The 12,625-nt window shown below is 37.3% G+C and overlaps 1 protein-coding gene across 1 annotated transcript in view; it reads left to right on the forward strand.

Annotated features, from left to right (window-relative positions):
* SLC5A12 (solute carrier family 5 member 12) overlaps nucleotides 1–9,897 on the forward strand; it is a 30,798-nt gene extending 20,901 nt beyond the window's left edge. Inside the window, exons 10-15 of the mRNA XM_060765934.2 lie at nucleotides 786–853; nucleotides 4,810–4,896; nucleotides 5,385–5,560; nucleotides 5,956–6,059; nucleotides 7,227–7,357; nucleotides 9,524–9,897. Of these exons, the coding sequence (XP_060621917.2) occupies nucleotides 786–853; nucleotides 4,810–4,896; nucleotides 5,385–5,560; nucleotides 5,956–6,059; nucleotides 7,227–7,357; nucleotides 9,524–9,688 (731 nt within the window). The 3' untranslated portion in view covers nucleotides 9,689–9,897. The remainder of the gene's footprint in view (nucleotides 1–785; nucleotides 854–4,809; nucleotides 4,897–5,384; nucleotides 5,561–5,955; nucleotides 6,060–7,226; nucleotides 7,358–9,523) is intronic.
* The last annotated feature ends 2,728 nt before the right edge of the window (nucleotides 9,898–12,625 follow it).

Below are 12,625 nucleotides of genomic sequence, written 5' to 3' on the forward strand. Positions count from 1 at the left end.
AATCCCAGACAATGGCTTTCCTTTAGCACCGTTGTCAAGGAAGCTGTCCACATAATTTTAATTGCTTGATCATAGCAAATGTATATCTGTCAGATATCACAATTTAGCATTATTGTTTTGGATCCAGACTTTGGCTCCTGGGAATAGTAGAGCTATTTTTCTCTGTGAAACATTTCTGGTTCAATAGGCCAGTTCCACAGCAGAGGTGATTTTCTAAGTTGCCTGACCTCTGTAAATATATTTTGAAGGGTTGAGGAGTGATCTAGAATATCTTAAGAAATGGGTCTGACATCAGTTGAAAGAAGAGAGAATTGATGGAAATTGCTCCACGCTTTTCCCTCAACTTGAGAGGAATTCTGTGGAATAGCAACTGCACATTTCCTTTTTGGCTCTTCCACTAATGGAAGAGATGGAAACTTTCAGAGAAAGCATGGCCCCAGTGTGTGTTGGCTGGAGGATTTTTTAATCCTTTTCCCATCTTCTCCCCAATTTTCCCCCAAAACCCAATGCTTTTGAATAAAGTTCAAAATTCTCTAAAGAGTAAACTTCTGAAGAAATCCAGACAGAAAATGTTTTCTCTCCATTCTAAAGGCAAAAGTAGTTCCCTCAGCAAAAATGCTACATTGGATTTTATCCAAAGCTGCTCTTGCTGAGATGAGTAAACTCTGGAACCAAATTACTGTTATCTTTTACTTAACTAAAAACCCAAGGGAATTCTTCTGAATGGTTTAATATATGCTCTTGATAATTCAGTGTGATTTATCTCTCCTTTTTTCTCATCCCAGGCATAGTATTTGGAGTGATCTGTACTTCAATGGCTGTAGCAGCATCACTCATGGGTGGTGTTGTGCAGGTAACTATGTATTGCAAGATATTTAAAATACCTTAAATAGTCTCAGTACATGGAATCAGTGTACATTTTTGCAGGTTTAACTTTTGCGGATTTGCTTAATATATTTTCTTTAGGATTCTCTAGGTTCTCTAGGTGACTCTATAGTCAGCTTCCATTGGAATGGACTATAAATCTAGGGATTTCAAGAGAGAACGCTTCTCTAGGAATGTTCGGGTTCTCCAGCATGATTCTGTGGTCAACTTCTTGAAGTAGAAATTCCTTGGGAAGTGTTCTCTTGAGTTAAAAAACTAGCATTTCCCCGCTATTGTAGAGACCCTGAATAAACAACCCTCATAAAAGTGGATGCCTTACAGTGTATTTTCCTCCATAAGAAAGAAGACTTCAGCATCTCTAGTAGAAGGATCTCTTGTGTGTGCAGAGGTTCTCTGAGTAAAACGATGCCAAGAAGCCCTTGGGGGGAATCCTGCAAGCATTTTCTTATTTTATGTGCAATTTTAATTATTTTCTTTATGAATGATAAAGAGTTCTGCCAATGTTTATTTAACTGGAAAGTTTTTCTTTTGTAATCACTCCCTTACTCCCCATTTTGGAATATATAGGGGTAAAACATAATTGCCTGAGAAAGAAATAGCACTGGAATTCTTTTGTTTAGAAACGGGCTTCACTTCCAGTTATTTCAGTAGGTAAGGGATTGCTTCTGCCATAGAAATAATTGTTCTTGTGAACTGTGCTGCAGAAGATGTGGTTTTTTCATTACCATCTCACAGCTGAGGGATTGAAAGGTGTTTGCTTCAACCATCTCTTCACATGGCCCCTGGGGTCATGCCGTTTTTCTGGCAGTCATTGTGGTGCCCTATGCACACTCCCTCCTTCCCACATCACATGGTGGGGATGGGACAAGGCTCTGTTCCCATCAGATGGCTGAAAGGGCAGCAACGTGTTGCCCTTTCCCCCATCAGATGGAGGAAACAGCAAAAAAATTCAGCCCTCCGGGTGTTTTGGGACTTCAACTCCCACCATTTTAGACATCAGCTCAAACCACACTTTCCTCTCTGTCGTAGCAGAGGAAGTGTCTTGCAGTGCTTCCTCATCACTTTGAGAGGAATTGGGGTGGGACGAAGCTAGCATCATTTGATGGTGCTTGGCAGGCCCCATCCAGAAAAGGAAAAAGGGACCATAAAACCCCCAATGTGTTGAGGTCATAGAGCCTGTCAATCTTTATCTAGTTAGAATGTCATAGATTTTTTATTTCTTCCAAATAATTTTTATTAGGAGAGTGGGGGGTGAGGGGATAAGGGAAGGAAAAATGGGGGGGGGGGGTAATAGAGTAGTCATTAGTTGCATCTTTACAAATGTCTGTCTCAAAGAGAAAATGAAAAGGGTGAGGGTTGTTGAGGTAGTTCTTTTACAAAATTATCATTGTTACAACTAAGTCTTTGTCTCTATTTCTTTAACACATATTTTTTAACATATATCTTATAAAATATTGAGGTTTCTGACAAGTCCGTTGGTTGTATCTTCTTATATCTTTTCACATTGTCTCCTACTCTTCATATACCATATATACTCAAGTATAAGCCGATCCGAATATAAGCCGAGCCACTTAATTTTACTACAAAAACTGGGAAAACAGATTGACTCAAGTCAGGCCCATAGCCAGGATTTTGATTCTGGGAGAGCTGAGTTTGATTCGGGGGGGGGGGGGGGGGGGGCTGGGTCTGAGTGAAAGAGAGTCTACCCTAGCAAACCTTTTGTATCGTTGTCCCACTACCCCCATGCATATGGGATATATTGAGCATGGTGATCAGATCATGATATGAATAAACATAACAGTTTAAATAATGTACCAGTAAGGCCTTCTCACGGACCACCATGATAATTTCGGGGGGGGGGGGGGGGGGCTGAAGCCCCTCAAGCCTCGCACCCCCGGCTACATGCCTGACTCAAGTATAAGCCAAGGGTGAGAAATTCAGAAGCTACTGGCACATTTCAAAATGAAAATAGATACCAATAACATTACATTAATTGAGGCATCAGTAGGTTAAATGTTTTTGAATATTTATATAAAATTGTAATTTAAGATAAGACTGCCCTAACCTTTTTCAATGTAAATGTGTTTATGTATCCTTCCAATAATAATAAAGACAGTAATATAATAAATGGAATAATAATAGAGTCAAATAATAAATGGAATAATAACAATCATAGAGTAAAATAATAAATTTAATGATAACACTTATAAAATAAATTAATAAATGTAATAATAAAGTAAAATGATAACTATAATAATAATAAATAGAGTAAAATAATACATGCAATAATAATAATAATAATAATAATAATAATAATAATAATGACAGAGTAAAATAATAAATAACCTTGACTCAAGTATAAAGCGAGAGGGACTTTTTCAGCCTAAAACAAAGGTTGAAAAACTAAGCTTATACTTGAGTATATACAGTATTCTTTTCCAGTTCAATAGAAATTGATCTTAATTTTTCATAACATATCATTTCACATTAAATCTTTCCTTAAATTATTTATTATTAATATCTATAAAGAAAGTTCTACAATGTTCATTTGGATTGTTAGTAGGTTAGTATATTTATATCATTTTATTATAATGTTTTCTAACTTTCTATATTACATCAAATATATTTTCCATCTACAACTCCTGGGTTCAAAACTCTCTTTAACCATAATCTCTCAGTTTGATAATATTCTTATAGTCCATTTTAAGAACTTTCCCTGATTGCTCCTGATCATAGAACAATAGAGTTGGAAGAGACCTCATGGGCCATCCAGTCCAACCCCTTGCCAAGAAGCAGGAAAATTGCATTCAAAGCACACCCAACAGATGGCCAGGCTCTGTTTAAAAGCTTCCAAAGAAGGAACTTCCACCACACTCTGGGGCAGAAGGCCAGATCTCTCAAACTTCTCTTTCTCAAGGTTTTGTTCCCATCTAGCCTTCTTTTGTATCTCTCCCTCCCTCCCTCTCTTTATATATATACATACATAAACACATTCCTCTCTCTCCCCCCTCTCCCTCTCCCTCCCCTCTCTCTCCCTTCCCCCTCTCTCTATGTGTGTGTATGTGTGTGTAAGTGCTTCTATAATTCTATATCACTGATATTGTGCATTTTTCTATTATAGTTTCTTAACAATTGGCCCATCAGATAGCATCCATCTCTTAAGTTTTAACATACAAAATATAGAAGATAGTAATATATTATTTATCTTATTTTCATAGACTTATTTTGCTTGGTTTTTCACTCTTTCTAATGCTTTCCACTAATACAATTTTTCCATTAAGCCTTGTTTGTTTATTAAGGACAAAAATCTTAATATAATTATTTCAGCTTTGCTTGTAAATGCAAGCATGATTTGCTACAAATGACATTTAGATCTTAAAAGGCATAAGAATTGAAAGTTAATTTTGATAATATCATTTTAAATATAATTTTATTATTTATTTCTTGTATTTATATAATGCTTGGCACGAAAACTTACTAATAAAATTTGGATATTGGCTCAGTATATTTCAGAAGAGGTGCTGTTTTAGAGCACGCATTCTTACCAGTGTGAAATAGAAAGGGAAGCATCTCTATTACAATGATGCTTCTTATTTGTTGATTCTCTCTTCTTGATACTTATTTAATGGAGGTTTTGCTACTGTAAAGTGTGCTAGAATTATTAAGTGCTGCATCTATAGGGCAGCAACCTCCCCTTCTGGTAATATTCTCAGACAAAAGATAACAACTACCTCTTATTTTAAAATGGTACTTTGAAAGGAGATTATCTTTGCCATCTGTCAAGAAATAGCATATAAAGGAGAAATAAGAACACTGTGTTTTTTGAGATAAGACATTGAAAAGCCATTATATTATACAAAGAGGATGTGAAGACATTTAATAATCATGATAAGCTTCTAGATCTCCTTTGCTTTCTTTTCACAGGCCTCACTTAGCATTCATGGAATGTGCGGGGGACCTATGCTGGGATTATTTACACTGGGAATTGTTTTTCCTTGTACCAACTGGAAAGTAAGTGAAAATAATATTGTTTTCAAAACAGCTCAGCTCATGCATGTTATTTGTGGTTGTTGTTAATGAAATTTCCAGTATTAATATTAATTTTACATTGATGCTAAATATAAATTTTCTGTTGGTTAGTGTTATTATAATAGTGCCATTATTCTATCTTCAATGAACCCAGGAGCCTGAAATCTATTTGTTAGGTTTAACTAGAGTAGAGCTATTTAATTTATGGATAGTTAATGACTCAACATTTGGTAAATCTGGTTGGTTCAATGGGCCTACTCCAGGTCAAATTAAGGACACAGATCTTTAAGTCCATTATTGGACCAACCAGTTCAATCACCTCGTCTAACACTATATGGTGAAAAGCTAGAGAATATTATGTGTTGCAGAGATGTAACTGAAAATGCTTTAGGCCAGTAACCCTTTACCTAGTTTGTAATGTATGCAATATGATTAGCCATGGAATCCTTTTTATTTCATTTATTTTTCAGGGTGCCTTTGGAGGTCTTCTTACTGGAATAACCTTGGCATTTTGGGTTGGCATTGGAGCCTTTGTGTACCCTGCTCCCTCTTCAAAGTCCTTACCTTTGCACCTTTCAACAGCTGGGTGTATGACCAATAATTCAGAGACTGTTACTACAATGATGCCTACTTTACCTCCTGTCAGGTGTAATTCCCTTTTATTTATCTTTCTCATTCAAATAAAGCTGTTTTTTTATTCTATTTATATAGTTCTATAGTTTCTCAGAAGCTGATGTACAATGTACCATGCAACAGCAAAGTCTTTCTTCTCAGGCATTAGGCTTGTAAAAATCATTAGCATGTTCAATGACTATATATATATAGTCCATATATGGATTATATATGGACTATACCCAATATATGGACTATACCCAATTTTTGTCATTCTAGGCCTCAATGTACCATGCAACAGCAAAGTCTTTCTTCTCAGGCACTAGGCTTCTAAAAATCATTAGCGTGTTCAGTGACTATATATATATATATATATATATATATATATATGGATTAAATATGGATTATACCCATTTTTTGTCATTCTAGGCCTCATCTGGCAGATACCTGGTATTCTTTGTCATATCTTTACTACAGTGCAGTTGGATGCATTGGATGCATTCTGGCAGGACTTCTGATCAGTTTTGTGACAGGTTAGTTGTTTAATTGTTTAATGATATTTGAGGCCCTGAGCATGGTGTTATTTTATATATTTGTTCTCTGTAATAATAAAGTAGAATATCTGTGCATCTTTCTGTGGCATCTGCAGTTTTGATTGCTGTCTAAATTGCTGTGAAGAGTTTCAAACCAAATTTCTTAATGGAGCAATGGTTTACAAAAGTAGGAAAATGGGAAAGCGTTCACTAAAATATTGCTGGCAAAGAAATATGTTTGGTAAACTGTTGGTCCCAAGTAGCACTTTTAGGGTCTTCACTATTGACTCCGGCAGAACCAGATACAATTTATCTAGCCTGTAATATTCCACCAGTATAATAATTAGGGACAATGTGCTAAACATGTTGAAATTTGAAAGGTTATTTTTGGTTCTGCTTCTTGCAGTAATGGCTTTCAAGCTGAAATTCAAACTGGGGACAGAGGGATAGATAGGATGGGGAAAAAAGGAAGCCTAGCTGTAAGTCTTCAAGAAATCATGATAGATGCTTTAAACTCTGGCTATTTTGGTCATTATCCAATTTGCAGTTTCACTGTAAAATGTTAATGTTAAACAGCTGAAATGACAAAGGGAGCTTCTTAGAAAAAATAGAAGCAAATCAGCCAAAAAAGGGGGTTGGGGATCTCAGTCAACATGTTAGCTAAATTGTCTCAAAAATGGGAGTAGCTTTTATTGTTATTTGAATTTGGGTGGCCATTTTCAATTCCTAATTCTTAATGAGAGCTTTGGAGAAGGTAAAAGGAAGACCTGTCACATCTCCTTAGAAAACAACTTGTTATAAGAATTTGAAAACAGGAGCATATTCCCCTGGGGACAGTGCTCCAGATTTTCAAGGAGCTATCCAGGGTGCTGAAAACGGATGAAGTAGATTTTAGTCTTGAATGCTTATGCTCCAAGTTATTTCTCTCAGTGTTAGACTCAGACCCCGTCAATACTGCCAGATAAAGGTGCTACATGATCTGCTTGCTTACTGGTCTGATCTGATGCAGCTATGTCTTTGGATTCTTTGGTAACGAAATGTGAAGAATTTTATCTTTATACATAAAGATATGTATGAACAGAGTTGGGGGGGATTTTTGTATTGTTAATGTTATGCATAACATATGTAACAATCAGCTGTTTTTGTTTTAACTCATGCTTTGCCTAGGTCCAAGTAAAGGAAAAGATATCAAACCAACATTAATTCGCCCAGTCTGTAACATATTTTGCTTCTGGTCTCAAAAATGCAAAATGTTTTGGTGGTGTGGAGTGGATCAAGAGGACAGCAAAGCCCTTCATGTGAGACTTTTCCTCAATAAGAGACTTCAATATGTCTTGCACTTGTTGCCCTGTGAACTCTTTTAAACCTGCACACTATTCCAGTCTGAGAATGTTTTTTGGAAAACAGTTGGCCATACTTCCTAGTGGTAATCCAAAACAGAAATGCTCCCAATTTCCAAACTCTCATTATAAGAATAAATATTTCATAACTTAGTACTATCAGGTGTTCTTCAGAGCTCATCAATCCTCACATGTTTGCAGATAAAGCCATCAATATAAGAAGCATGTGTTGCTATTAGGAATGGACAGATAATTCTGGGCCTATTCACTCTTAAGCCTATAGAACTATCATTCTATTTCAGTTGTCATGGTTTTATCATATGGAATTCTAGGCTTTTTAATTTCTGAGCCACAAGAATCCTATGGTTGAAAATTCCAAATGCCTCTCCTTCAACTGCTGTAGTTCCATAGGATGGAACCATGGCAACTCAAGTGGAATAAGTGGAGCATAATAGCATAGTGTGAATGGGCTCAAGGTCACATGTGGATGTTTTTATTCCTATGGCCATTTTGTTCCACTTTAATATGTTTACCAAGTGATAAATGGAATGGTTTTTGCATTTTCTGCTTTTAAAATAGAAGGTGCACAAAGCCATTCCTCTTAAAACTACATATGAAAATCTAGCCTGGAAAATATTTTCTCATGAAATAGTCATTTCTAAAAGATCAGTCCCATGGGGGGCTGGAAAGATAAAGGTAGATGCTTCCCATAGGAAGAGAGGGAAGACATTTACCTCTTTTAATGTCTTTTTTCAAGAAGGGAAAGAACTACTTCTCTTCATTTTTCCTCATGGGAGAAGAAAAGATACACCAACTTAGGAGTTGGCATAATTTTATTTCTGTTCTCTGGGTATGTTGGGGTACAGGAGAGGGTGGATCCTGTGGAGTAACAGTTGCTGCTGACACACCTAATTTTTATCATCTCTGAAATCAAGAGTTCAGAGATCAAAGGACGATCTCCTGCAAACCTTTCCACAGAGACATGTAAGAGTATAATGACTCAGATCTTCCTTACTAAGAGAGTGGTGCTCTGCACCACAGAACATCCTTTGAGCGACAACAGAATGTTGTGGTTAAAGAAAGAAAGAATTGTTCAAAATAGCCATAAAGTATGGATTTTTCTGTATGCAAGTTAGTTCACATGATGGGTATGTGAGTCCTATTAGTCGCCTATAAGTCAGAGGAGAGCAGGACTGGAATTAGCTCAAAGTTTCCTGCTTCAAACCCTTACACTTGTGCTTCCTTTCTCTTTTCTGTCACCTTCCTTGGGATTGTTTTGTATTTATCGGTGTCTGTAAGTGAGAGGAGTGGGGCATTGTTGAAACACTGATTCTATCAAATGTATAACTTTGTTTTTTTGTCATACTGGCACAAGCTCTGACTGAAATAGAAATCAAAAACTAGTTTTTTTCTTTATATGATTCAGGATAATGTTAGGTCCTTGTGCCAAACCCTATCAGTGGATCTTAGGTCAGGTGATGGATTTCCTCCCTCCCCTTCATCCCCACATAAACAACGAAGTGATGTCCTCCTTCTCTCCTTCTTCCCACCACAGTCCTCAGTGCCAGTCAGAACTCTGTTCAGGAGCGTATATCAGATACTGATAGTACACACAAACTGAAAAGCACACAGAGTTATATAGGAAGGGGGAATCTACTTCTAAGATTTGTTAATGGGCTTCTTCTATCAGTGCAAGAACTTGGATGATTCCTGGCCACTGTTGTCAAATATGTTGTCAAATATGCACAGTTCTACTGATAGGGTAAAAAAATCAAGAGAAAAGTTTATTGACAGTTATTCTTTGCTTTTTTAATGTTTATTTCTTTCCTGTTACACCTTGTCTTACCTTCCTTTATCTGTCTCCAGTGGCACCATGTTTTTCTTTTCTACTTCGTGCTTGTATAGTAACTCATTGATCTGTATTCCAGGCTTCTTTACATGTGTAGGTATTTTCTTATTATTAAAGTAACACAAAGGATAGTAATTAAAGTTATCTGTTCTCTAAATAAGAATGCCAACATAAAGTAGTCCGTGATAACATTCTTATTCATTAGGGGTTCTGTCAGCAGAAATGAAAAACAGCTGCCTTCTTCACTTAATGATTTTTTCTGTGTTGTTTCTCAGGAGGGATCGAGCAATGACCAACTAAAAGATCTCTCAGAAAAGGCGAATGCCACCAATGAGCTCAAGAATGGTTTGAATAATGTAGTTCAGAGTCATCTGCCTGGTTATAACCCATATGAACAATCCTACACTAATCCAAGTGTAGAGAAAGAATCTCAGTTTTAGCATGACTCAAAGATATGCAGTTAACCATAGGAATTGCATAGTATTACCCCAGCTTTGGGGAAAAAAATCCACTGGGAATGTAACTAACTGAGGCGATACATATTTATAACTTAATGGACAGTAATTTTTATTTACTCAACTCATTCCATAACAGAGGCGGTAACCTAAAACTCATAAAAAGCTAATTTTATAAAAAGTCTGCTTTTTTTTTTTAAATCTGAATGTCTTGTTCATAATCTGAGCAGTTTATTAGTCTCCCATTGCTCCTACATTCATCCTTCCTTTGTATCTCCAATTGATAAAGTAAAACCATACTATAGAAGACACTGTTCATTTCCAATTCTACAATGTCTTTCCTTAGTTTTGTAGGTTGCCAAATAAACTCCCTATAGAACAATGTGTAATTTGTGAACATATTATTTATTACTTTTATTACTTGCACTTATTAACCGCCGCTCTCAGCCCTAGGGCCTTCTCCCTCCCCAACTCCTTGACTTATCCCTCTGTTGGTGATTATGGTTTGAAAACATTACTATTGGTTCAAGCTGTTACTGGTGTATATGGGGATGGATGTGTTTGGTTCAGGCTATCCTTTCTTATCAGTCCTTCCTTCACAATGGTGGAGTGATATTGTGAGAAAGCTGGATTCAATGCTAATGGCTTATTGAGATTCTTTTAGAGTCTGGCTCTCCAATTCTCTCAGTCAACTTATACTGCCTATTAGGCTTATGCAATTTGGCTGAACCACGATCCATTTCAGTTATCCAAATTTTGGCAGTCCTGTGGGTCCATTTTTCATGAACTTCTCAAAAATGGCTGCTGTCTGCAGCCAAAAAATGCAGCAACATCCAACCCATTGTGGCAATGGGGGGCTCTCCTACCTGTCATTTTTAGGGTGATTGAGATGAAAATGGCTACACTTGGAGGACACATCTGCTGCTATTAGCCCACTAAGTTTCATTAGGTTTGGGTCATCCCCTGATTTTTAGGAATTTATTGGTGGTATTTTACTGGTACAGTTCTTGTGAATACAAATAATAACAACACTAATCTTTTATTTCCTGATGGAGGAAGTTGTAGTTAGAATGGAGAGAGATGATGGGTTCTGTTGACAAAGCTTTATTTTTAGGCAACAGCCAAATTATTATTATTAAATGAAATAAAGAGGGCAGAGAGCACAGAGAGAAATATAAAAAAAAACAACAGAAAGAACTTGTGATGAGATTGCAAAGGAAAAAATTATTAGGAATTGGTGGTAGGTTTAGGTAGGTAGGTACTAGGTAGGTAGCTTTTCTGAGAATGAGGCTTTGCTGTGAATGAGTGAGCAAGTGGCAATGCAATTTGACTGCAGCAATCAAAGAACCTCTCTCTAGAGCCATGTCGCAACTGTGTAATGGACGCACTCACCCCATTAAATAGACACAGCTTGCATAAGACACGTCACAGCTTTCTTCTATTCTGATTGGCCCAACAGGTAGGGCTCACAGGGAAACCCCATGTGAGCATGCAGCAGCCTCTCCATGCACCGAGTGATTCTGAATAAAAACTGAAGGTAGCTGCAACTGGCAGCTGAATGGTATGTTTTGATCAGAAAAAAGCATAGCAGTGGAGCCCTTGCTATTATGGGTGTCTGAACAAGGCAAAACAGTCAAAGGCAAATGTCTAAAACAAATTTGTGCACAAGCCTACTGCCTATCAATTAAATATGAGTTCTGTTCCTGCTGTATAACTGCTTTCTGCAAAGTAGTATTTGCCATGGTATACTGACTTTGTATCAATGTTTCCCACATGGTAATACATTCGGAGCAATATCAAGACACTGACAAAGGATGTCATCCCAATCAGTCACCCCTTTTCCTGGTTCATCAAATGACACATGCAGACTTCTGCTTGTTGGCCTATGATGCTTCTTCAGGGAATTGTTTTAGAAGTGTTAAGAAATTGGAGAGGGGACAGGAGATGGAGAGAAATCATCTTCTGAACTCATAATTTGAGTGGAAATGGGAGAAAGTGGGGAAAAACATGTAGGATGGGATCTGTCAAATTTGTCTGTATTGAATTGCTTCAGTAGTGTGGAGCAATGGCCATTCCTATGAGTGGTCTCCTATCAAGCATTGACATTTCTTGCCCAAAATCCTGCTTCATGATCCTGACATGGTAATTTTAAAAAATTAATTTAATCATTAGAAGTCCTGGAATTTCAAGATATCACAACTTCATTTTTCCTGTCATTTCTTCTTCATAGTAATCTTGGATTTCAAAATTGTGCTGCTGCTAGCTTTTTAAGTTTCTAATTTCTGTGATCGAGAGTATTGAGATTTGGAGGAAAGGAGAGGAGCCCAGAGAAGGCGGGGGGGGGGGGGGGGGTCTGTCTACTATCTCCTTGAGAATAGGACAACATTGATAGAAATGGTGTCTGCCTTAAGAACAATGCCTCCTGTCTCCTCAAGAGCAATTAGATTAGAGGGGAAAGTCAAGTATCCCAGAAATTGTGTCCATTTTAAGAACATTGCCTTGGGTAGACTAATGAGATTGGAGGGAAAAGTCAAATATCCCAGAAGTGGTGTCTAAGAATGGTGCCTTGGATCTCCTAAACAGATGGTTGAGGCAGGAGGAGGTGATCCTGTGTGATGGGCATGAGTAAATTATTTGTCCCCCTTTAAGACAGAATCCCACACAAAGAAGATGATTCTATATGCAAGAAGACAATATCCCTGATTTCACCAATTTTCCCCAGCTCTGTTTGATAAAGTCTAAAGTGTGGGGAGGGCCGAATGAAATGGGAGAACCACAGCACAGATTAAAGGTGTTATGAAAACATGTGCACAACATGTGAGCTGTTTTGTAAAATGGCTTGATGCAAGAAGACTGTACATCTTATGTCACTTTCATAAATCCCCACCAGCCCTCACCCTTCTGGCTTCATGCACAGGAAAT

Source organism: Anolis sagrei, chromosome 1 (assembly GCF_037176765.1).
Source record: "Anolis sagrei isolate rAnoSag1 chromosome 1, rAnoSag1.mat, whole genome shotgun sequence".
NCBI classification, from domain to species: Eukaryota; Metazoa; Chordata; class Lepidosauria; order Squamata; family Dactyloidae; genus Anolis; species Anolis sagrei.